A 26,036-nucleotide genomic window follows, 5' to 3' on the forward strand; every position below is an offset into this window, starting at 1 on the left:
AAAGATTTCCATTTCACATCAATACGGTTTCTTTCTATTCTTCAAAATATCCTGAAAAAAATGCATCCAGATTTCCACAAAATATTATGCAGCAAAACTGTTTTCAACATTGATAGTAATAAGAAATGTTTCTTGAGCAGCAAATCATCATATTAGAATGATTTCTGAAGGATCATGTGACACTGAAGACTGGAGTAATGATGCTGAAAATTCAGCTATAAGGAATAAATTACATTTTTAAATATTTTTAAATAGTAAACAGATATTACTATATTTCATTATATTGTTTTACTGTATTTTTGATCAAATAAATGCTGCCTTGGTGAGCATTAGAGACTACCTACAAAAACATTAAACGAATCAAACTGCCCCCAAACTTTTAAATAGTAGTATAAACAAAGCAAAGCCACAGAGAAATTTGCTAATAATAACAACTGTAAGAAACAAAAAAAAAACAGATCAAGACCCGGAGACAAATGCTTACCGTCCATCCTTGAGAACATTAGTGACGCTCCTTTTCAGCATACACACACAGTTAGAGGCCAACTGGTTTTGCTCAGCCATGGGATTGAGCTGTGTGGAGAGCATGAATGCTGCATGCAGGGGACAAACAATATTAAAAAAGACATGGTTTTAGAAAGCCTGGGGTTTACATCCCAATGACATGAGCAAAAGACTACTTTCAACAAATATCACTCACTCCTAACTTTAAAGTCACGCTGCTTATCCAAATTCTCTCAAATAGACTATTCAACTTTCAAACACATAAGCACCGAACATGGACATTTAAATGCTTATGCAACAAAAGTACTAGAGAAATATATGGCTTTGGTGCTGATGATCAATAAGCAAAAAGCCGTTTCAGAACAACATCCAAAAAAACATCCTTCTGCACATGAAAATTACAATGTATTTTAAGGACAGACACCAAATTAAATACACAAAGTCATCTGAAAATTGATCAAACTTACAGGACATAGTGTGCAGCCCATCACTCATCATGAGACGGAAACGGGATAGGCCATTTCCCCCATCAATCTTGCGGATGTTCTGGAGAGAATATTCAACATTTTATAGTCGAAGACTAAAGATAACTAGAATGGAAATAAATGGTCTGGTGAAATGAAAAATTATTTTACAGCATTTATTAATCTTAGTTAATGTTAAAAACATTTTTTAAGACTAAAAGTTGTGTCTGTTAACATTTGTTAATGCACTGAACTAACATAAACATTTTTATTAACTAAAATTAACAACGGTTACTAAATGCTGTTGCTCATTGTTACATGCATTAACTAATGTTAAAAAATTAGACCATAATAAAATACATTATTTTATGCATTCATTTACTTAATTGTATACATTAACATTTTATTCCCCTCGGAAATCACATAATCTGATAATTGTCATTGTCTACAATATTGGTCCTCACATCACCATCCCTAGAATACAAGGTGATGTAACAAAATAACTTTAATAACTTGCAAACAGTGTGCAATGAATCTAATAGTTACCACACATTGAAGAACAGGGTTGCTGACTTCAACTCCTTTAGTCAGGGACTGGGAGAAAAAAAAAAGTACATAATCCAACACTTTCACTAATATAAATCAGATCAACATTATTACTGAATTCAGATATCTGCCTTATTCCACACACATTCAAAACTCGGGGAAGAAAACCGACCACATGATGAACCATTTTCCATCTACAATGACTGAGACTGTTTTTATATGTTCTGCTCAGTATCCGCTGCTGCAATTGCACTGAGCGGACCATATAAAAACTATTGCGTTGACAAGTTTCATCCTCGATTTTAACCTTGTTACAGTTCACACACATGTAATTATCGAAAAGGGTAAGTGCAATAAACAAAAGGCAATGGTAAAAGTTTGATTTTATCTCACTGTCACAGTCCGAACCCGTAGAAAATCTTGCTGGCTAACTCGCTTAGCAAGCTTTGGTCTGCAACGGTTGAAATAATGCTGCGGTCTTATTCTTACCTCAATTGCCCCTTCTGACAGTCTAACAGTCATGTTTTCACAAAAATATGGCGAACGAAAGATTAAATGTTGTATTGACAAAAGATCACAACCGTCTCTGGTCCTCAGCACTTTCCTGTATCCTCGCGCCAACTTACACCAAACGCGCGAAAGTGCGACTCGCGATGACGCGTTTCCCGTTTCGATCTACTTCCGCTGAACGTCAAATAACGGAAGAGCCTTCTTGAAGCGGACTAGTTTTTATTCTTTTTTTTTATTCAGTAAGTTTTGCGAGTCTAAAAAATATTTTTAATAAATTTGTTGTGAGGTTGTAAACGATTTAATGTGTCTAATGTCTGTTTTATTTAAAACAAATGTTGTAACAAACAGTTGCATTCAATGCCACAAGAGCAATTCACAGTCACATTATTGACAAAATTAGCTGCCAGACATTAGCTCCCTCTTTTTGTTATTTCAAAATATTTATGTTTAATTTCATTTAAAAATAAGAGCTATGTGCAGTATATGGTATTTTCTTAAACTAAATAATTGCATAATTTTTACATTCCAAAATGTCTTTCTGAAAATAAAAAAGCATATCAAATACATACATTTCATACACCCGTTTTATGTTAAAATAGGTTTCTAAATCCTTTCAAAATAATTATATAACAAATGCACAATTGTTTCTTTTTTCCCGGTCCACAATGTGTTCTGTTTAAAATGGATCACTGTAATAAATCATATGATGTATTAGCCTATAATAAAATATTTGTTTCATTTGAATTTAAAACAAAGTTGTTTCCCCTGCAGCATATACTATAAGAAAAACTGACACTCAACAAACCTACTTTGTGTTCAGTCATGTGACAAATACAATTTAATTTATCAAAAACAGCTGATTATTGAATTGTGTGCTGTACATTTTTACCAGTATTTATAAAAAATAGTAATAATCTGAAGCACGTTTGTAAAATCGCATAAACTGCTGCACAATTGATTTATCTGTTAGTAGAACTGCAGATTGTTATGTTATCATACCTGAAGCAAGGCAATATTTCACTAAACTAAAATAAAATAAAAATGATAAGGTTTTCAATAACAAAAGAGTGAGCAAACAATTTTCGTTTTTGGGAGAACTATTAACTCTTTAAATAAATACACTTATGAGGCACTTAGGAATTTCTGTTCAAATTTCTTTAATTAAAAAAAATTATGACTTTTTAACAAGATTAGCAAGGACATTTAGAAAAACATTAATCCACATAGGGGGAGTAATTTCAAATTATCTTATAGACCTCAATGTACGTTTACAAAATATGTCCTTAATTTGCCTCCCAGTGGGGACCAACTATGCAGTCGACAATCACTTACAGACTCTAAAAGTATGAAAACTACTTTGGAAGAACTTCAAAAGATACTGGCTTGTCATCAGTTTTATCTGAATTTCCAGGGGTTGTGACCACAGTGGATGCTCCAGGGTTTGGGTTGGAAATTACTCCCAGAAATAGTGGCGTTTGACTCAAGTCATCCATTAGGGCAAAGAAAAAAGGCTGATTGACAGTAAATGAAGGGTTGGAACGTGAGATGACCACACTTGTTGCAGCCGCTGCCTCTGCCCCTTCTTCGTTTATCTCAATACTGGACATATGCTGCACTCTGGACACATACAAGGGGCTCTCTGAGATGCGGCCCAGCTTCGGGTGACTAAATAGCATTCCTAGACCTGGATTACAGTAGAATTATATATTTGTTAGCATACATAAATAGAAGAAATAGTCAAATGACAGTGAATCCAAAGTGATCTCGTTGGATTATCATGGGGCAACTGGAAATACAGTAGATAGTATAGATGCACATATTAAACTATATTTGCCACCAACGAGTCATAATGTGCATGCACTGGATGAAAGACATCTTACCCATGCTTGTCATGGCCTCTTGGAGGTCCTGGTTGAAATCAAGTTTCAATTTAGGGAGTTTGACTTGCATGCTTCTTTCTCGTGGTAATCGAATATACAGATCTGAGATATTGAGCTTAGCTGAAATGGCTGACACATTCACATGTCCAGATGTTGGCATTACCACTAGTAGACTCCTGTCGCCTTTAAAGGGGAATCGAGCAACCTGTAGAGGTCAAAGTGGAAGAAAAGGTGAGGTAAGGAGATTTAATCAGTGCTATTTATGAAGTAGCATCTTAAAGGCAGTAACCTGGGCATCCAGCTCATGGTGGGTGAAAACGCTGAGAGGATACTTTGGCCCAAGCATCATGTCCACATTAACAATCTTGTTTTCATCTATGTAGAAGAGCTCAGTTGAGGTGAAATGAGGGTCAAAGCGGGTGAGCCACTCTCCTGTCAGAGAGAAAATAAGACTTGGATTCTATGGTCCTTTTCTTATTTACACTTGTGAAATAACAAGGGAACAATAATGCAACGGATCTGAGTAATGCGAAATCTCTGATGTGACTCACTGAAGCTCAAGAGGAAATTGCTAAATACTTGCTGGTAACAGGTGTTTGTTCTGACCTTTGTAGTGCATAGCATTGATCAGCATCATAACAGTGCTGGAAGGGAGACTGGACAGAAACTCTGCGATCTGCCCATTTGTGGCTTTCTTAACCCATGCATTGATCTCATTAACATCAGTCAAAGTGGCCGGCTCTGAGTCATACAGTTTCTGAGAATCTTCCATGAACTCCTGTTTTGCTTTAAAATCTGAGGGGAAAAAAGAAAACCATTCATAGCTTTGCATAGTACGGTAATTCACTGTTCATAAAATATCAACTAAGATTTAGTCCCCCCAAAAAATGCCCAATCCTATTTCAAACAAATGAATGAAAAAAAAAAAAACTATATTTGCTAAGATTTGACAAGCTAAGATGAAAAATTATGACATCGGGCTGCTCAGGACTAGGCTTCAAGTTTTCCATATGTCCATGGTTGATAATATGATTTTTTATATATATATATATATATACTAACCAAATAAAGGTTAAAAAAAATCTATCTATCTTTTTAGCTTTTAAAACTACTAAACTAAAACTTAAAACTATTTCAAACTTAAAACCTTCAAACTTAAAGCTGTTAAAACTACTTTAAACTTTCTGGCTTTCTCAAGCCAAAATCAAAAATTTTCTACAAACTTTTTAATCTAGTTTAAAATAAAAAATTACTTCATAAATGCACTAATGCATAATACACATGATTTTAAGTGACCTAAATATACACACAAAAAAAACTTTGGGGGGCCACTGTATAGACCTGCATGCAATTGCTGACAATGTATATGTTTGGTGTAAGCTTAATGTGCATGTCTCTCACCAGTTTGCAGATAGATGCGGCTGGCGAATGACAGGCTCCTTTTGCGAAAGTTGCGCAGGAGGCTGCTGAGGGCAGTATGGTAGCAGGGCAGTGCGTCTGCATGCAGGTGGTGTAGGAGCAGCTCTTCCGTCTCATTTGTTGCTCCTGAGATTCAGATAAACAACAAGATTGTCTCAGTGTTTTTAATATGTATGCATGCAGAAACAGAACAGAAACCAAAACATTTGCTATTCTCTGAGTCTTTTGTTTTTATTGTAGATTCCAGACTTACCCAGCGCTAGCTGTGAGAGTGCAACGGACAAGCTAAGAGGGGAAATGATGAGATTGGGCTGCTCACGACTAGGCTTCAAGTTTTCCAGGAACCAAAGGCCAAGCTTCATAATGCCATTGCCTATGGTCCGTTTAATCTGTTGGCTAGACATTTCCCCATCACAGAGCGAATCAAGGTCCTCCTCAGAGGAGCCCTCTTTCTTCCCAGGAGAGGGAACCGTGGCTGAAGGATCTGCTTCCAGGCCATCTGGAGAACCCGTGTGTGCTTCTGTTACGGTGGGGTCAAGAGTGCCCTTCATATCCTGAGAGGGACAATGCGATTGGAGCGTCAAATGTCTAAACGTGTATACCCTTAAGGATGAGCACTGAGCATTGTGGGTTCTTACTGATATGGGTTTACTTGGCATCAGTGGGATGAGAGGAACTACAGGATCCCTTCCATCTTCTGGTTCAATCGCATCTTCCTGCAGTGAAAAAGAGCAATTCATGGAATTTCAATGGAATAAAATCATTTGAAAATAAAAAAACCAATATAAGATCTGTTGAGTGCTTTACCGTCCAGCCTTGCTTGGCATAACAGAGGAGGAGGAATGCCAGAAAACACAAGTTCATGTTCTAAAAGAGTGTCTAAAAAACAAAGAACAGAACAACTTATAAAGTATTTGGAATTATTTGGTTGATTTTTTTCACTGGTCACTGGAAGGCACTCTTCCATTTTATATATTATTATGGATAAAATACATATTACATCCTTAAATACAAATTTTGAGATTTATTGTTAAGATGTTAACACAAGAAGCACCCTCACACATATAATTTATTGATGACCGAAAATATTTTCAAATTAATTCCTGTAGGTCTCCCTCACTTCCACAGAAATCCATAATCCAGCAACTGGCATTAAAATCTGGGAATAAATTACAAATATAGACGTGAACTGATTAACAGCCAAAATTTCAGGTGGATTATTTTTAAATTCACAGATTGTCGAATAATCAATAAATGCTTAACATGGCTAAAGGTCTGTCAGCTATTGCATAATTCCAGGGTTAAGCCTTTTAAAATTGTTTAAAGCTACAGGTTAAAATAAATTGAAATCACAGGACATTTATATATATATATACCGTATATATATATATATATATATACCGTATATATATATATATATATATATATATATATATATATATATATATATATATATATATATATATATATATATATATATATATATATATAGATAGATAGATAGATAGATAGATAGATAGATAGATAGATAGATGACTTTCATAATACATATATATGAAATTTAATCAAATAAAAATAGATATGGAAATGTTACAGCGTTTTACTACTGATACTCTTCTTGCACACAAAATTTGTATTTTCAAAAACATTTTTTATCAAAACTTTCTTATGGGAATTAAATGATTATTAATTTACTATACTTCAAATATACACAAAGATGAAATGTATATTTACTAACCCAAACAATAGAATCAACTTCTATATTCCAACACAATATCTTGCTAATATATTGCTAACAACTATTTAATACAAGACAACAAACAAAACTGTGTGCTTACCGTGCAAATCTCCAGTTGTGGGATCCAGCCCTGCTTTAGGAAAGAAACGCACAAAATAGGCAATGGGAAAATTCTTGGCTTGGGGGTTGGCACTCTCAGAGCAGGCAGTTACATTTCAACTTTCATTGATCTTTACCTCATGTAGTCTTAGTACATACCTCTTCATAGATGTAAATTTTGAGAGACCTTGGGGTCAAACATCAAACTCGAGTGTGTAGATTTGTGGATCTGTGAAGTATGGAGTAGGGTATAAACTGGTACTGTATAGTTTGCTGAGCTGCTGACAGTGAATGTCAGACACTGAGTTCGAGTAAACATGCTGCATAAGAAAAACTGCACATAAATGAGGAGGAGATGACAAGTCAACTCTGCCAATGCTGATATTAATATAGACTGTTATTGGATAGAGAGGGCTTTTTATATTGCTTTCTTATATGCCACACAAACAAACCAGTGGCATCTGCCAAGATCTCCAAATTGAGAGGAGTTGAAAAGCAGTGCGTTGCAAACAATCAAATGGACTTTGTCCTATCAGAATAACCTCTCCGGTGGGTGCTCTGGTTCTAAGCACGAAAATCTACAGAGCGAACCAGACAACTGATCATCCCACCCATTCATCAATGAGGAGGTCATTCAATCGCCCCATCCGAATTGTTTTTCAGTTGACAAAAGAAAATACAAGACACGTTTATTATCTATTTCTTTTACTTTAAATCATTGAAAAGGTTCATTTTAGTGAGAATATAGAAAAAGGTCACATTTTAAAAAAGAAAAAAGAACTTTACTCACAATGGAATACAAAAGAGCAATGGCCAATGTGGTTTCAGACAATGTGTTGCTTGTGTTATATCAGGCAGATGTTTGTCAAATCTCAAATGGACAAGATATTTAGCATGAATTATAGGAGCATCAAGCTGTTTGTGTAAAATACAACCAATTGTATTTTTAAATACTTATAAGGAGTCAGATATAAAGCAATATCCACTTTTCCTGTCTGACTGTACAGGATTCACTGAAAACCTCTACTTAGTAACATAAAATAATGTGCTTTACAAAATGAAAACTTGAACACTAATCAGTCTATTTCAACACATTATAATAAAGGCCTGAACTTCTATCAGAACACATAATTCTCAAGCCAAATTTCTAAACTTGGCAGCTAGCGGGTTTCATAAAATATAGAGTGGTGGATTAGTCAGTAACGCTTGTTTTAGAAATCTGAATAAATTCTCACTACATATTCTAAAGTTATATATGGAATGTCAAGAGACAATAATGTTTTATATAAAGCATTCCAGTAATAAATTAAATAGGTTCAATTCTAGTTCATATCTATTCAAGGATGTTGCAAAAAAGTATTCTTTTAGATAAGCATTAGGCTCAACAAAGATATATATCTTATATATCATTAATATATAAATGTGTATGTATCTACAAGCATACACACAGTATGTTGTGTGTAAAATGTAACATGTCACTTGACCTGGGTTTGATGTGACAAACAACTGAATGAATACATCATCAAGGTTAATAAAGCATCAAATTGATCTAAATAGTAGAGATACATTTTAAATGTCAGAGGGCCCAAATTCAGGATTTAGGACCACCCCATTGCATATTAGGTGTTTACACTCTTAGTCAGTGTACAGTAACAGAACGAAGAGTTATATTAAACTCGACCAAGGTCACATTTTGATCACATTTGTTTTGTTAATTATGCTCCAATGACGTGGATGTAAAAACGTACTGCGTAGTATAGAAAAGAGTGCCAAACATGGTGCACCATAAACGTCTACCATGAATACTGCATAGTTGCTGAGCAAGTCTGGTGAATCGAATCATGATATGATCAACATAGTCTAACCTGTGATTCTCACAGTGTTGTTTTTGGTGATTTCACTCGTCTAATGGAAAGTGTAAATGCTACACTAGAACCACACTTGAACTTTCCTGAGCAGCTCATCTCATGCATGCATCTAAGAGTCCATTCATTTGACTTATTGAAGAGAATTTACAGAGTCGATTCTTACATACAAAGCAGCTAGTGCAGTTATATCACATGAACCCTAAAAATCATAAAAAAAGACAATTCTTATGATTGTATGAATCAGAGGCAATATTCAGTTTTGGTCACTTACTAAAGAGCAAAGTTGCAAGTTATTTTTCAGCGAGGTTAATATGGAAAAATCAGGCTTGCTCCTTCTACGACTAAAAACCGATTTCTTTGTGCATGGTTGGCAAGATTGTTTCATTCTGGGGAAGGAGCCAAAAGTGGCACAAGGAATATATTAAAAAAGCAACACAACACTAGTTAGTTTAAGCCAGCAGCCTGATGGCACCGTTGTCAGAGCCGAGCAGCAGAAGCCTCTTGGTGGGCAGCACAGACAGACTTGTGAGAGTCCCACGAAAGTTCTCTGAGCTGAGCTTGGTGGATCCCCCCAGGTTGGCTGTGCTGTCCAGAATGGAGTACACCCCGATCTTGTTGGCAACAGTTCCTGCCACAATCTCAGCACCGTAAAGATCAAATGCATGTATGGGGTCGGAGGGAGTCCTGTACTGGTGTAGTGGCTTGTGCTCCACATCTTTCCAAACTGTCAATGTGTGGTCAGATGAAGAAGTAATGAGCAAATTTCCATCTGTTGCCTACAAAATAAAAAAAATCACTGTCAAGTAACAAACAGGTGGGGAAGTGTCAGCATTTATTAAACGACCCAGAACTTGATCTTTACTTGCCCTGTCAACATTTTCACTGGCCCAACTATTAAAGAATGATCAAAAGTTTGGGGTCAATTAGATTTGTAAATGTTTTTGAAAGAAGTCTCTTTCCAAGGCTGCATTTATTTGATCTAAAATATACCTTTTTTTCAGTATTCTTTGTAAGTTTAAAAGAACAGCATTTATTTGAAATTGAAATCTTTTGTAACATTATAAATGTCTTTACTGACACTTTTGATAAATTGAATGTATCCTTGCGGATTATTTAATATTATTAATTACAATCTTACTGACCCCAAACTTTCCAAAGACCATCCCAAGTCATTTTTTTTGCAAAAATCTGGTATCCAGCCAGACAACATTATCTTGTTGAATAATCAGCAGAAATTCTGAAAATTTTGAGAGTCTGAAAATTCTAAGAATTATAAGAGTGTCAGAAGATGTGTCAGAAAAACAAACTTTTAAATTCATAAAGGCATAAAAAAAATGGATGTACCAGATCCATAAATGTGAGATTATCAGTAGCAAAACAGCAGCAGCCCAAAACTCCCTCACACTTGCCCTGGGGCAGCAGGAACCCTGCTAAATATTGTTGAACCCTGCTAAGGTTCATCCATTTCCTAATAGAGTCATGAATAATAAAGTAATTGTGCGACAATCTGCAAGGCTCATAGATTTTGTCCTAATGAGTAACTCATGTCTATATTTGCCCAAACATGGGCCTCTGGTGGCAGAGACAGACCTTTGACCCCACAAATCAGGGTTAAATAAAGTTTGCCTAGTTCTAGTCGCTTGTTGACTGCATCTGAACAAACCAACACAGTACACGTTTTACTCATCATACTGAAATTCTAAATATTGATGTGAATCAAGACACTGAAACCAAAGAAAAAACAGGAATGTAGTCCATTTCCCATAATCCACTCGACCCTCAGGATTTCTGTTTCATACAGTAGATGTAATCCTGTACATTTGGATTAATAACTCATGATGTGTGCTAGAAATGTAAACAATATGATTCACAGTTTTTATGAACAGTCTGTATCCTTATTACATAAAATTCCCTAATATCAATACAGGCGCAATAATTGTTTACAAGCACTTGAACTGCAAAAACATCAAAGGACATTAGAGCATGTAGTCGTATGCACATCTTACATTACACATTAACCAAGGACATGCATACTCACTTTCATTTGCAGTATATCTCCCTCATGACCAGTCCAGCCTCTTAGCACCAGACCTGTTCTTGCATCCAGCAGCACTATGAATCCAGTGGAGAAACCTGCCGCCACAGTGCGTCCCCCCGGACTGACAGCCAGGCAGCGGATCAGCCCAGCACTCATGTTACTGTAGGCTAGACGGAACTCATGCTGTCAATAGAGAAATAACAGAGTCCTAACTGGTAATCATGAGCATTGCAGGAAGGAAAAAAACAACAGCCTGGCCACTATAATGACTGATAATAATAATCTAAAATGACTGGATGACAGAGGACTGAGCAGTACCTGCAAGCCAGGTTTGCGCGGGTCTATGAAACGCAGCACAGAATCAGCGCTAGCAAACACTACACTGCAGTGAGGAGCAGGCATAGTGGTGACAGCTGTGATAGGGTTCTTCCCATCCAGAGGTTCATTACAGCGTATATTCGTACCTAGTCATATGAAAGAGAGAGAGCCAAACAAGGAATCATATTAAATCTGTTGGTCTGACAGACACAGTCAAAACACACAATCTGTACAAGGAATGTAAACTTCTCTGTAATGGAAGTTGTAATGTATACATTTAGTAAATTTAATGATTATATCAATAATAGCATTCTGTGATGGAAATGACAGTTGTCTGTAATAAAATGGCATACTCCTTTGTCTTCCTATGGCTAATTTAACAGCTATCATTTTATGTATGCGACATGCGCAAAAATGTTCATACTTTTTGCAAAATTACAGCTTAATTGGAATTTTTGCAAAACATATATCACATCTCATATTTCACTGTTGACACTAGAACAGTTGTAATTAAAACAAAATTGGTATAAAACTATTTCACACAGTAAATATTTGAAATAATTAATTAATGAAAAAAATATTAAAATATTAATAGATGTATTGTAAATTAAATGTTTGTGGATTTTTTTTATTGTTAAATTAATCATTCATATTTTAATGATGGATCTACCTCAAAAGTAGCAAAAACTAATTACTGAAGGCATGAGAAACACAACATGTTACGCTCATATGAATGAAAAAAACAAAAATGAACTATTAACATACAGTATGCCACAAAAGGTTAGTAATACTACAGATGCTCAAATTAACAGTATTATTACTTCCTCACCTGTGAATTGATCCCACAGATGCACAGTGCCATCACAGCTCACCACTTCCTGTAAGGCCTCTAGCTGGCCAACATAAAATACAGATTTGCGGTGCTCTGCATACGTAAGTCGGGGTTCAACCTCTCGTGTGCCATCACCGTGGTTATAAAGCGGCCACAGCCTTACAGTTTTGTCTTTACTCCCAGACAGGAAGTAGTCCTCCCCTGCTAGTGGAGCCAGACATTTTGCAGTGCCGGAGTGACCCAAGAAACTCTGAAGACGGATCTGGTGGAAGTGGAAGTGCTTGTCCTGCTGGTTAAGGCCGATCTCATACTGCCAGTATGCAAGCCAGTTACCCTGCAGGGAGCGGCTGCTGCGAGGGAGGTCCTGTTTCAGTGCGCTGTCCTCAGGAGTGGGTCCCAGGACCCAAGAGTATGAGGAGTGTGAGAAAGAAGGTCCAGCTGAGGAAAGTGCATTGCTGGCTAGACTCGTCTGGGGAGCACTGCTACCGTAAGGTCGTGTCCATGTTTCCAAAGAGGACAAGTTTGGACTCCCACAGGCTTCGGTGTCCCGGAGTACCTGGATACGGTTTCCAACCAGATGACTGCCAAAGGTTCCTGACTCAGGCAGGATGTCTCCACCTAGTGGTGTGGAAGTGGACGAGGGAGCAGGGAAGGGACTGCGACCCATATGGCGGCTCATACTAGGAGAGAGGCCTGTAGCAGATGTTCTTTGTCCTCCAACTAAGTTGGCTTCTGGGCTACCTGGACTTGCTCGTTCATGATATGATTGGGCAAGACTCCAAACTAGCTCATGATTAAGAACCAGTTTGCGAATCGCTGCATCACCTTAAAAAAAAAACAAGTGAATAGAACACCTTTTTCAATGCTTACAAGATGTGCTTGTCAAGCTAACCAGTAGAAACATGTTTTACCAACGAGACAGTAGAAAGGAATGTAAGATGCATAAGCCATTTCAGGATTAAACACAGCCTGAAGTTCCTCCAAAACCCCAAGCTCACAAGTAACCTCTGTTCCATCTGGAATGCACACGTCTAGGTATGTGCAGTCTCCAACCTCCCTACGTGGGGCACTTCCCATCTGCACATAAAGAATATTCATTTATATCACTATATATATTTTTAGTTGTTTATGAATCAGACCACAAATTGCAATGGCCAAGTATTAAAGGGATAGTTCACCCAAAAATTAAAATTCTGTCATCATTTACTCACCCTCAAGTTCCAAACATTTATGAATTTTCTTTAATTTAGAAAAATATGGTTAACCAAACACTTGATGCACCCAATTGACGTCCATAATATAAAAAAAAAATTATATATATATATATATATATATATATATATATATATATATATATATATGAAGAGTTCAGATGCAAAAGCCTCTAAATGCCATCTGAAATTTTCTTATTGAATGATCATTTTTATCAAGCTTGTATAGTTAAGTTCAGTAATTTCACTTAAATTACAATTAATAGGTAATCTTCATTGCCATTTAAGTGAAATTATTGAATTTAAATATACGAGCTTGGTAAAAATGATCATTCTGTAAGAAAATTTCAGATGGCACTTCATATATATATATATATATATATATATATATATATATATATATATATATATACACACACTATGGAAATTAATGGGGTCCATCAACTGTTTAATTTCGGACATTCTTCAAAATATCTTTTGTGTTCAGCAGAAGAAAGAAAGAGGCCTTCTCTGCTTGCTTAAACACTATCAGAATCACTGACTTGTGCTTTAATATTTTTTTTTCCATGAACGAGTATTGAATTATTCCCGATAGTCCATTATCTTAATTTCATAGCTTTTCTCTTGGTTGCGCTGCTTCCAGTAGTATATGTTTATATTAGAGCTTTTATCCAAACATATTTCAGCCATCATGTGTTGCCAGGGTCTAACAAATCTGCCTTGCGGCCTTCAGAATCAAAAGTGCGGGTGCCTGTAGCTTAAAATGAAAGGCAATGAAACTGTTGCTTTAAACGATCAGATAATCAATCAGATTTATTCAGCCAATCAGATTTCGATTAGACTACAACGGGGCCATCTAGCAGGCATACAATAACGTTGGCATTTTCACGTCCTTTGATTGGATGGTCAGAGCGCTTAGTCAGTGTCATAACTAGTAGTCAGAGTGAGCAAACTGCATCTGTTGCGAACTGCATAAAATAAAATGTATTCCTGTAGATTTAATAGTTTTTCTCACCCTCCTCGACCCCCAGCAGTTTCAAACTTACCGGGAAAAAATCCTTTATTTAGCCTTCTCCAGCTTAATGCAGAGTCACGGAACTCTATTCGATCTGTCTCGGGTAAAAACAGAACTTACTGTAATGTATGCCATGACTGATTTTGAAGGCAAAAGTTAAAAAATCTGGGTAAGAGCATGGTGCAGCTGTACACATCGTCATGTTTGGCGGAGACTGTCCTGCCCTGTGTCCAGTGCTTCTGTCGAGCGGACATTCTCAGCCCTAAAGCGAATTAAACCTTATGCCAGAAATATGTCTGGACAGACTCGACTTTCAGCATTAGCCTCCATGGCGATAGAAAAGGTTGTTAGGACTGAAATGCACAGATAACCTGTACAACAGAGTAATTGAAGTCTTCTTGAGGAAAGAAATTAGGATGGATTTTGTGTAAAAAATAATCAGTAGTTTTGGTGAGTATAATGCTTTTTTTGTCCCCGTTTTTTCTATGCTGAATATGATTTTCTTCTTAATATTTCTAGTAAATTTATAATCGAAATTTCATTTATTTTATTTTTTTCAAACATTCATACTATTGTAACGTCTGAGGAACGCCAGACAGGGGAGGCTCCATTTCTGAACTTAATTGGAACGCAAGAACAACTGTACACAAACGCATTAGCCTAACTAACTCACTCGCTCGTTTCTCCCTACCCGGCCTTTTCCGAATCACCGCCTACACCCTATAACTGCCGGTGCAAAATAAAACAGCAATTTCACAACAATTATAAAGAGTCTGTGCGCTACAATATTAAAAGTTATTAATTCAGGTAGGACACCACTGAAGGCCTAGGTGTGAAATGCACTGCCCTCTACTGATATATATATATATTCATTGTGACTTGCTTGGTTAAAAAAAGGTTAAATAAAATAAAAATTGTAAATTGTCTTTGGTTACCTGATTTTGCAGACAGTTCAGGAAGGAGAAAACTTGGAAGAACCTACGGAGAGTTTCTGCCATGTGCTGCTGTACCATCTCTCGGCCAATACGCAGGCAGATCAGTGCCATAAGGCTCAGAGTCTTCAGACACAATGCGGAACGAGTCTGCACACCACTAGGAAAGCTGAACACAGAGAATAAGCCATTTTTGTCCATGTGGAGCACTCTCATGGGAAGTTTTAACTTCCTGACCCTGACTGATGCACTACAAGTAAGCTTTTACCCCATCTTAGTTGATGTTAACAAATCCAGCAGAGGCAGCAGAACCTCCTGGTTAATCTTCATCAGCATATCCATTAGAGTGGTATCTGACAGGAACACTATAATCTTCTGAGTGAGTACTGCAGCACCCAAAAGCCCAGCCTCCTTTCGAGTGTTCAAACGGCAAGAAGAAGGTGGAGAGACCTGCAAGTTTCAAGGGAGCAGAAATTTAAATAAAAACTATGAAGAAAAAAATTACCAGCCAACTCTTTACTATTAATCAGTTCAAGCTAATTATTGAAAAATAATTTCTCAATTACAATGAATTCTTCAAGACATCAATATAGTTTGCCAGGCTACTTTTTTCATAGAAATTTAGATTCAAAAACTTCAGTTACCAGGTAACCAATGTAAGGTAGATATTGGTATGTCAACACTGGTTCTCCGTAAAGATGCGCTATGTAAATAAGACACTCGAGAACTGGTCGTGCAGTCTGGTCACCAACAACTGGTTTCTTTTCATACACACTTCCTATGCTCTCAAGGCTATTTTCCTCATTCGTAGAGAGAATGAACTGGTGTTTGTCAAGACCTTAAAACACAAAAAGATTATTTTTAATGGAGACCATTATGACAAATGTTCAAAGCCAAAACCACCAAGAATCTTAGAATACAGAGATAAAGTTAGTCAGTTAAGAAATTGTAGATGTACCTATGTAGCATGAAGTAAGTAATCGCAACAGGTTCCTAGCGATGAATCGAGATGTCAGTGTCGGACCAAGTTTTGCAGACAGCCATCTGACAGTTTTGCAAACAGTGTCTGGAAAAGATCATGTATTTATGTATTGCATAATTCAGGTGTACTGTTGAATACTGTAAAATATTGTCTGAATATTAAAGATGTACAAATAAATCAAATGCATAAAAATGACCAAAAAGATACATCTGTTTTAACTAACCTAACAATATTTTGTGTTCTTTTTCCTCAGAGTCCTCTAAAGTGTCATGTTCAGTCTCTTCTTCATCCATGTTTTTCTCTGCATCTTCTTGCACAATTCCATTCATGATGTCTCCCTCAAGTGTGGCCACGGTTGCCTCAGACTCCTCTGTGCAGACTGAAAGAGACATCTCTAGACTGGGCACCCTTTGCACTGTAATCTCTCGATCTTCCACTGTCTCCTCCTCATCCTCAAGTTCTCCACCATCCTCACCATCACTAGCTTGCTTCAGGTCCTGACAGCTATCAGCTGATTTTAAACTTGCCCGGTCTCCAATGGACACCTCACTAGCGCTGCTCTTGTCGCTTAGTTTCCCCACACTGAGAGATTCCTGGTCTTGGTCTTTATTTGATGGGCTTTGGTTCTGCTGTTTGGCGGCAAGCATCATTGTTGCTCCAGATGCACTATTATTCACATAAAAGCCATTCTGAAAGTCCTCACCTTCAGTCAGAAAAACCTGGTCATTGAGACTGATGCCTGAGGAGTAATCCACAAGTCCTTGGTCTCCAACAACCCCAACGCCTCCACTACCACCTCCACTGCCTCCTCCTACTTTGCCAGAAGATGTGGCAGTAGACGACCTTCCATCCTCACACTCATAGTCCTCCTCTTCTTCATCTAAGGCACCAGCAGCTCCCCTTAAAACTTTTAAGCCCCCCCATTCAGTCCCTCCAGCTGTATTGCAGCTTTCGAAGCCAGTGATGACCTGCAGAACATGTGGAAGAAGGCTGGAAAGAAAGGCCTGCAAACCAAGCCTTACAATAAGCTGCAACACAAAGCAATCTGTGTAGAGGTAGAAGCGGCCTCGAAGGCATCGGGGATTCTCGTACACCTCTACCAGAGGCTTTAGTAGGTACTTGGAGGCATTGCGAGGCCCAAGAACCCTGGACACAGGCTCAAATAAGTACCAGGCTGCATAAACAGCAGTGGACTCCTCTAACATCAAAGAAAGCACAAAGGGTAGAAGAATTTCAAGCCCCTCTGCAGTTATGCCACCCTTTAGAAGTGTCTCCAACTGTTGCCATAAGTTGAAGACAATGTCACGGCCCTGAGCACTGTTAATGGACTCCATCTTGGAGTGGTAGGAGAATATAAATCTATGCAGTGTTGGGAAATATGCTGGAAAGGGTAGAGGGGACAGAACAGGACTAAGCAGTTGCCAAGGGTTTGGTGGTGGAAGACCTTCACAAATAGGGTCATATTTGAACAGAAACGGCAGGCCTTGTTGGTGTATTGTGATCATTTCTGTCTTGGAACAATGCTTGTGGACCTGCAGAAGAGTCTCCAGTGCATGATGGAGTGGTAGTGGAATATCTCGAAGGTTTGTAAAGCATAGCTTCAATACTGCTTGAAACCGATCACTCAGATGTGTTCCAGGACTCAGTCCTCGCAGTTTGGAGGAATAAAAGATCTCAGCGATGAGAACACCCAAGGCTTGCATATCTCTCTGAAAAAGATCTGTGAATGACAGAGGAACTTTCAGTACAGGTCTCAGGTCTTTCTTGTTCATGTCAAGACCTATTGTATGATGGACTTGGGAATGTAGACCTTTCACCAAGAAGTTGTTGAGCTTTTCTAACTCTTCTAAAGGCTGCAGAGGTTTGAATCCCTCTGGCAGGCTTATCTTGAAATTCTCAAAATTAGAAGCTTCTGGCTTTTTACTAATAGAGGCTGCTCTGTGAAGCATAGATGCTCTAATTCCTGATCCTAGGGTATTCGTGACATTTCCAGGTGTTTCACCAGGGAGAGAACCATGAGAAGGAGACACAACCAAAGAAACACTCTCCCCACTGGTCTTTCCACCACCAGAACCAACCAAAGGGATTGGAACAGAAGATGATGACGATGAGCCACTTAAGTCAAGGGCTTCCATTGCTTGTTCAAGCTCCTCATCCCTGCCTACCACTGACCAGCCACTGGATTCACATCCTGTTGCCTCTGGTACCAATCCATCCACACCATCCAGCGTGGTTTCAAGTGGTGGAATCTGCCATGTTGTTACATTCACAGGACCAAAATGAGGAGGTTCTGGAGTTGAATACTGGTAAGGTGCAAGACGAGGTGGGTGAGGGTGTTCAAACAGTTGCACAACTCCGTAGCTGGTGAGATGGGTGTGGTTATCCACCAAGTGCAAGCACACGTTCTTAGCTTTGACAGCTTCTTTACCCGATAGCTTATAGCCAAATGTTAGGTCGATCCAGTGATGCAACTGTTGAGACACTTCTCGACTCTCTAACAGTTGTCTATGCACAGCAATAAACTCTTCGTAGGAGTTACACCATGGAGGTACATCAAGGTCTGGCATGTCTGGATGAATGGAGTGGAATATAGAAGGATCGGTGTAAAATTCTGGGATGCATTCATCTGGGGTCCAACTCTGAATACGTTCCATACTAGCTGGATATTCATTGGGCTCCCACTGGGAACGAACATGGCTACACAGTACAGATTTGGGCGTCTGTCTAGCTTTGTAGACATAATAAGTGATGTCTGACAGAACATCTGAGATATGATGGGGAACATGGAGGTGATCCGACTGTCCTGAGCCACCAGGTACAACAAGTCCACCAATATCTGAGGCAAAATTGCTTCCACCACTTCCATTAGCTGCTGCTAGTGCTTCTTTGGTCATTTCATATGTGAAGTCCAGTTGTTTATCGCCCTTATTCAGACGAAATTTTGACTTCCTGAGATCCCGAAACCTTCCATATGGCACAGTAAAATCGACCACCCAAGGTAAAACCGGGTGATAGTTTGGGTCTCCCTCACGCCTCCCAGCCAGTCGATTTAATTCCATCAAATATTGGAAGTTGCTGACTCGACCGTTGACCCAGTCTAGGACCAGAGATTTGAGCTCATCCAGACAATTTTGACAAAGCTGTTCACTCACACCACTGTTATGACTCTGATTGTCTTTTGCTGTAACACTTGTTGGCACTCTACTTCCTAATGTATACGGCACATCACCCCTGTATTCTCCAAACTTTTCATAATGTGCCAGTGAGATCTTTAGGCGACTGCAGAGCTGCTCATCGACTGCAATGTCAAGTAAGGAGAGTTCACCACACAATAGTCCTGAGGCATGACATTCGCGCATTGCTATGAGTAGTTGGTACAAAATGAACAATATCTTAGCGTGGCTGTTAGCCAGCTTAGCTGGACTGTAGGTGACAATATCATGAACAGTGTACTGTGTGTATGGGAAAACTACATAAAGAACCTCATCTGACTCCAACAAGCATTCTACAGGAAGCACATTTGGACACACACTGTCAGTACTTTGTTTGGGGGATGAGCTGCTGGATGGGAATGAGCAGTCTTTCTCCTTCTCTTTGGCTGGAGAGAGGGACGGTGACACTCGATCAGTAGAGATAAAGGCGGAGCAAAACAGTTTCTGCAAGGCTTGGCGAACAGCATCTATGGCCAAAACAGGTGTCTGCTCAATCAAATCTGCATATGGTTGCACATGATTCATGTAAGCTTCACGCCACAGATTTCTGAAGAAAAGAAATGCAGAGAAAAAAACTCAACATAGGATATGACAAGTAAACACTAATTCACCAAATGCTTATTGCTTGGCAAATAGTATAAAAATGAACACCACAATATATCTCACGACATCATAATATACAGCATGAAATATGGATATTATGCAATTTGATACTTACTTAAGATTACACTGAACAGTGTTATTAAATTATTACTGCTTTTAAAGAATAACTTGAATTGAGCATTAGATATGGCAAAGACAATCTAAATGTAAAAATAGTACAGATGAGCCAGCAAAATTAAAAATCCAATTCTAATATCAGCAACAACAAAAAAGACAGTTTGATATACATCACAATAGAAGATGATTTTTAACAGATTGATTTAATAAACAGAATTAAATACAACAATTATGCAAGCATATTATTCTCATAAAAAAACATAGGAAAGACAGAGTACTGTACCTTAAATTAGACTGGGATACCCCCCGCATCAGAGTCATGAAAGAGTCCTGAGAGAGTCCCTCCCCATGGCAGCCTGGCTCCCTGGCTAATCGGTATCCTAGTTTACGCTTTCTAAGGCCTTGGATACAAACTCGTGTCCAACCAGATGGCAATTTCATCTGAGAGCGCTGGAGAAGAGTGCATATTTCCCCCTCACTAAAGCACTCATATCTTGCACAGCGAGTAACTCTCCTGTTTCTCAAGGCCATTACCCAGCGAGTTGGGACCAGGACCACCAGTTCATTGGGTCGCTGACTGGGTCCAGTCTGCCGCTGATCAATACCCAGGTCCCTCTCCAAGGCTGGTGCTATCCACTCCATGATCTCTTTCAGTTAACCAGACTGTGGCCTTTGTACACCCCTATAAGAAGCTAAGAAAATGTCAGGAATTACAGAAAGTAAAATAAAAAGCATTAAAGATACTATTTTTGTAGACATGCACTCACTGTATACCGCATATGCTCAATCTCATGGCATAAAATAATAACAAAAATAACTTTATAGGAGACACAAGGAAATGTGTATTATATCCACTGCAAAAGACTGCAAACTTGAGTAATATACTTTGGTAAACTTACTTACGTAATGCACGATGTGCAAGTCCGGTGACACATAATAAATAAGTTACAGTAGACCACTCTAGGTGATCTTAATAAGAATATTTTAAGTGGCATAATTTCTATAGCACCATTTTACATTTCAGAAGTAATCCACTCAACACCATATGACAATAATGCATAGTACTCAAATAAACAAAAAATATTAAAACATTTAAATGTAACGCTTATGACGTACAGATGTAAATTATTGTAAAATAAAACTGTAAAATATTGTGACTTCGTTTAAAATATTTTACAAACTTGAATCATTTTATAATTATTTTATTATACAAATAATGTTATGCATATAACAATTTAAAATGTGATATTTAATAAATGTGGGTGTCCATATGTTTGCACTGTAGACGCTTGCAGATCAAACCATCTTCACTCTAGCAACAACTAATGATTTGTCGAGGGCAGTACTGATGTCATCACACAAAATGTCATGCATTACCCCGTGACTGTTCTACAATACTTCAGCAGAATAACTACAATTATAATCACAACATAATAATCCATAACATAATCAACTGGAAAGATCGAGCAATAAAATGCATTACATAAATTCTGTAACATTTTCAGTTCCTCTTTATACTGCCCAGAGCCAGAAGATAAGGAACTAGCAAGTGCACTTCTGTCAGTTCTCGTCTGTAAAGTTACATATTCAGAGGAGCACTACTCTATACATTAAATCAAAAGGCAACCTGTTTGGCTGATGTAAATACACAAGCACTACCGTTAAGCAAACATTTGGAAAGGAGACCAGTGCATCTAGCTGTTGTTGTTGCTCACCTCTGCACTGTTTGCTGCTTGTCAGCAACTGAGCTCTGGAACAGCTGCCGTTACGATGCCAAGTCCCATGTTCGCTGGATGTATAAATTGTATTTCCAGTACTTTAAGAACCACCATAACCGCACAATAATTTCCTAAGAAGTCGAGAATATGTTGTTGTCCTCAGAAGCCATAGTGTTGAGTTCAGAGCCTCACGTGACTCTCATCTCTGTGCGTGTGTGCGCTCCCAGACCGTGTGATTCTCAACCCTTAGAACTGTGTCATAATACAAGTCCCCCTAACATTACAGGAAAAAAAAAAAAAATGCTAAAAAATGAAATGACCATATTTACATGGTTTAGTATTATATATATATACTATAGCAATAAAAAAAAAACGAAGAGAGGTTAAAGTTTTAGAGAGAAATTCTCAACTCAACTGATCTGCTTGTAGCTAAACAATCTTTTAGTGTACTTGGTGCAGTGGAACATAACTTGTATATAAAATAACAGTTATTAAGGAGATTAATGCAAAATAAGAATGGTTAATCTTATATTTAAATAATTTTGAGTCATCTTGGCTAAGGTACCCTGGTCCATGACCCATAGATTGAGAAGCATTGTTCTATGGCCATGTGAACAGCTTATGAATTTTAATAATAATAATAATAATAATAATTTCATTCCAGATGTTTAACTTGTTAATGAGAAGAAACCTTTTGGTTAATTAACCAATCGATTTTAATAATAACAATCCAATACAAATGAAATAATACTCTGGAATAGTAAAAATAAAAATAAAAAATGCAATTATAATACAATAATACAATTCAAATCTCTCTAGTATAGGCCTATATGATTTATCATTTCTTATTATCTTATTATTTCTGTTTTTGTATATTTGTATTAATAAATATTTTTAGAGTCTGCATGCTCCTTATGTCCCTAAGTTCGTTGTTGCTGCTGCTGGAACTGTACCTTGTAAAATCTCCAAAAGAGACTAAAAATCTAGCTCATTCAATTTCCATTTAGATCATCTTAATTTTTTGCAGAGCTGTTAAAGTTTCAACTTCAGAGATTAACACATCTTTCTCACTGCAGTAATTCTGCTTGTTTCATAAATTAGGCCAATTGAAGTAGTTCAGTGAAGTAGAAAACAGTCAACTATAATGTAAAAACAAGCTCTTTTTGACACTGATGTAATATGTGAGAAACACAGTGTTAATGAGACACTGTTATTATCACTTTAACACTGTCACATTTTTTCACATATTTTGAGAAATATTTTCATGCAGTGATTTAAATGTGCAATTCATACCACCCCCTTCCAAAAAATAATAAATAAAAAATAAATAAAAATAAACATCGAAATCATTGTTTGTGATTTTATCTGACAGATAAAAATCCAGTGTTTGTCATTCCTGCTCATGGGCGCCCCCTAACGTTACACATGTTTGGTGTCGTACTAATTTGACATGACGTTTCCCCGCGGTTTCACAGACAAGGAAGCCAATGTTTTTTAACTGTTTTACCTGAAAGCAACTTGACATAATAAAATATGTCAGTGCCATTGTTTTGTCTCAAGATGCACACCAGTGGGCCTAATGTGTTTTTCTAAGGCATAGGGATAAAAGCTACTTAATTGAACTAAGGCCAAATCCTGTCGGTGAAACCAGGCCTTCAGGTCCCAGAGTCTAATAAATCTGAGGTGAAGCGTTCAAAATGTGCAGTGTTGGGCGCACAAGAGCAGGAGAAAATTAAAATTCATAATTGTTAGTTATAAAAATATATATAGGCTATATTTTTTCATTTACTGAGCAGCTAATGAGATATGTATGCCTCTAATCTAATGATAAGGCGATCTAATGCTCAACCTTCCCGGATAAACCTGCTGCCTATAGAAATCCACTAGAGGGCGTCATGCTATTGTTTCTGGTGTGGATCAAGAAGACCTATGATCAAGACTTCTAACTGACAGTGAGCTGTTCTAATGTTCAAAGACAAAAATAAATAAATAAATAAATAAATAAATAATAATCAAAGGACAAATTAAAATGTCTGTAGCCTCAATCAATAAATGACGCACAAACATTTATTCAGCAACTAATTTCTCATAACTTCAGATTTTCTTAGGCTAAACTACTTAAAACTCTTTATGGAAATTATGGGATGTCGGGCCTATTTGTCACATGGGAAATTTGTCACAAACATTTTTTTTTTATAAGAATCCTGTCCTCCCAATCCACAATGTCAGTGTCATATTTTATAGCTGTCACATTCATAGCTGCCAGGAGCAAGATGTCACATGTTATTTAAACATTATACAATTTAATGTCGCAATAGCTGATGGATATTTTGTGTTGCCTTTCAAAATTTTTATTTCAATTATGTGATGTTTTTAATTCATCTACAAATCTAATGAATGAATGAATGAGGCATTTATTTAGCGCTTTCATATTTGTATACTTTACAAGCGCTGTACACCCATAAGGCTTAATGGCAGATTGAATTGTGACATGCATATACCAGAAATTTACATTCAATAATACACCTACACACTGATAAATATTCACTCACTGTAAAAAGTGATCAGTTCACTTAACTTTAAAAAGTGAGGAAAACCATTGCTTTAAAATGATTAAATAAATGTAATGCATAATTGAAAAAAATAAGTTATGTGGAATTGTCAAATTCTCACAACTTAACTTTTCAATGCATGAAGTTTATTCCTTAATAACTTTAAGGCAACGGGTTTCCTCACTTTTTTAAGTTAAGTCAACTAAGGTCTCAGAACGTGGTGTCCCTTACTTTGATTATAACAAAAATTCATCAATGCACATCCAGTAAACACTTGACTACATGAGTTCATTCCATCTAAAACAATGCAGAACAATTTTTTTGATTTTGGCCATTTGGCAATGCTGTTAATATAGCTTCTAAACAGTCTGTAACTGTGTTAAATAGCATCCACTTTTCTTCTAAATCTCATCAGCCCAGAAATAGCAGCTGATTCCCCAGAGTATCATCAAGTTCTAAAGATAAAAAATATATGATTTCAAATCTGGCTGTGTGCTGAGTGGAGTCTGTAATAATAATTGCTTTTTCTCTCTCACTCTCCCTGTCCCTCACTCACACACTCACTCACTCACTCACTCACTCTCTCTCACTCCACCCCATTGAGCAGGTTAAAAGGACGAGTACAACAGTGTTAAACTTACTTTATATGCAAAAACTGTCTTTATTTTGAGATGTTCCCAACACTAAAATCCATATGGAACTTGAAGAATGGGATAGTCCTTTTCTTCACTCCTTTGATTCTTCTCCCACTTCCAGTAGTCATCAACACAAGGGTATGTAAATTAAAGCTTTTATCTGAATAAAACAAAATTTTGCCAACTTTTTACTTCAAGCTTATAGAATTACTTCTATAGTGTAGATATTGCATGCTTTTGTCTGAGGTTATGCTTGTTAGTGTTTATGCACCTGTCAAATGCTTTAGTAACGTAAATGTAAGTGTTTAGTACATAGGGACCACATTCGTACCCTGAGGCCTCCATGTACAATAATTCATTGTGCCTCAAAATTGTTTTTTTAACCCTTTGTCATTGTGTATGTTCAAGCGTGGGAACACATAGTATAGTCTAAATTCCTGACTCAGAGTCAATGTGTTTTGCGGTCATGACTATCATGTGCACGAGACAAAGTTCATATCAATTGCTCCCAATGATAGTAAATGGAATGTGTATTTTTGCCTCATCCTCTGCATTGCCAGGCCCACTGAAGCTATTTTGAAGATTTTTAACAAGATATTTAACATATTTGAAAAGGCAATGCTATTACAGTGGGGTCCAAAAGTCTGAGATCACATTCAAAATCTGGGATTCATCACTTTTTGATTACGATATAAAATAATCAACAAAACAAAGATCACATCACTATTTGTTACTAATCAAACAAGTAAGCGTGTGATCTTCAACATTAGAACTTCTTTTTACAGATGATCTTACGTCACAAGATGCTCTTTAGATGATTCTCAAATTATGCTGTACAGCATT

The 26,036-nt window shown here is 37.3% G+C and overlaps 3 protein-coding genes across 4 annotated transcripts in view; all 3 read right to left on the bottom strand.

The window, feature by feature from the left end:
• The window catches only part of rpa1 (replication protein A1), a 48,974-nt gene extending 46,770 nt beyond the window's left edge, over window positions 1-2,204 (bottom strand). The window contains exons 1-4 of the mRNA XM_081371185.1: window positions 2,004-2,204; window positions 1,515-1,562; window positions 972-1,050; window positions 485-593 (exon numbers count right to left, since the gene is read on the bottom strand). Coding sequence (XP_081227311.1) covers window positions 485-593; window positions 972-1,050; window positions 1,515-1,562; window positions 2,004-2,036 — 269 coding nt within the window. The 5' untranslated portion in view covers window positions 2,037-2,204. The remainder of the gene's footprint in view (window positions 1-484; window positions 594-971; window positions 1,051-1,514; window positions 1,563-2,003) is intronic.
• A 632-nt stretch (window positions 2,205-2,836) lies between these two features.
• Window positions 2,837-7,222, bottom strand: serpinf2b (serpin peptidase inhibitor, clade F (alpha-2 antiplasmin, pigment epithelium derived factor), member 2b). Of its 2 annotated transcripts, XM_081371723.1 has the most exons (10): window positions 7,162-7,209; window positions 6,384-6,482; window positions 6,131-6,202; window positions 5,962-6,039; window positions 5,577-5,877; window positions 5,306-5,449; window positions 4,511-4,699; window positions 4,194-4,336; window positions 3,905-4,109; window positions 3,168-3,708 (listed from the first exon to the last, which is right to left on the bottom strand). In XM_081371723.1, exons 3-10 carry the CDS (start codon window positions 6,185-6,187, stop codon window positions 3,377-3,379), a joined length of 1,449 nt encoding a protein of 482 aa, XP_081227849.1. In that variant the 5' UTR covers window positions 6,188-6,202; window positions 6,384-6,482; window positions 7,162-7,209; the 3' UTR covers window positions 3,168-3,376. The 2 variants fall into 2 exon arrangements, with proteins under 2 accessions (XP_081227848.1, XP_081227849.1); XM_081371722.1 differs by lacking the exon at window positions 6,384-6,482 and having other exon boundaries at window positions 2,837-3,708; window positions 7,162-7,222.
• Window positions 7,223-7,867: 645 nt separating this feature from the next.
• On the bottom strand, window positions 7,868-22,138 carry wdr81 (WD repeat domain 81). Its single transcript, XM_081370132.1, has 12 exons — window positions 22,004-22,138; window positions 20,572-20,980; window positions 16,580-20,115; window positions 16,333-16,440; window positions 16,019-16,212; window positions 15,643-15,824; window positions 15,378-15,543; window positions 13,128-13,293; window positions 12,214-13,041; window positions 11,385-11,530; window positions 11,067-11,249; window positions 7,868-9,804 (listed from the first exon to the last, which is right to left on the bottom strand). Exons 2-12 carry the CDS (start codon window positions 20,928-20,930, stop codon window positions 9,478-9,480), a joined length of 6,195 nt encoding a protein of 2,064 aa, XP_081226258.1. The 5' UTR covers window positions 20,931-20,980; window positions 22,004-22,138; the 3' UTR covers window positions 7,868-9,477.
• Between the last annotated feature and the right edge of the window lie 3,898 nt (window positions 22,139-26,036).

Source organism: Scardinius erythrophthalmus (genome assembly GCF_964197995.2).
Source record: "Scardinius erythrophthalmus genome assembly, chromosome: 7".
Classification (NCBI taxonomy): domain Eukaryota; kingdom Metazoa; phylum Chordata; class Actinopteri; order Cypriniformes; family Leuciscidae; genus Scardinius; species Scardinius erythrophthalmus.

What these genes read in the sequence shown, in the direction of transcription:
- wdr81 (XM_081370132.1), bottom strand. Translation starts at nt 20,930, where the DNA reads ATGGAGTGGATAGCACCAGCCTTGGAGAGGGACCTGGGTATTGATCAG. An exon ending in TCCTTTCTACTGTCTCGTTG is followed by an intron (nt 13,042 to 13,127) that starts GTAAAACATGTT and finishes TTTTTTTTTAAG; the next exon opens with GTGATGCAGCGATTCGCAAA. An exon ending in GAGATATACTGCAAATGAAA is followed by an intron (nt 9,805 to 11,066) that starts GTGAGTATGCAT and finishes TTTATTTTGTAG; the next exon opens with GCAACAGATGGAAATTTGCT.
- serpinf2b (XM_081371722.1), bottom strand. Translation starts at nt 6,187, where the DNA reads ATGAACTTGTGTTTTCTGGCATTCCTCCTCCTCTGTTATGCCAAGCAA. An exon ending in ACTCTCACAGCTAGCGCTGG is followed by an intron (nt 5,450 to 5,576) that starts GTAAGTCTGGAA and finishes TCTGAATCTCAG; the next exon opens with GAGCAACAAATGAGACGGAA. An exon ending in AGAGGCCATGACAAGCATGG is followed by an intron (nt 3,709 to 3,904) that starts GTAAGATGTCTT and finishes ACTGTAATCCAG; the next exon opens with GTCTAGGAATGCTATTTAGT.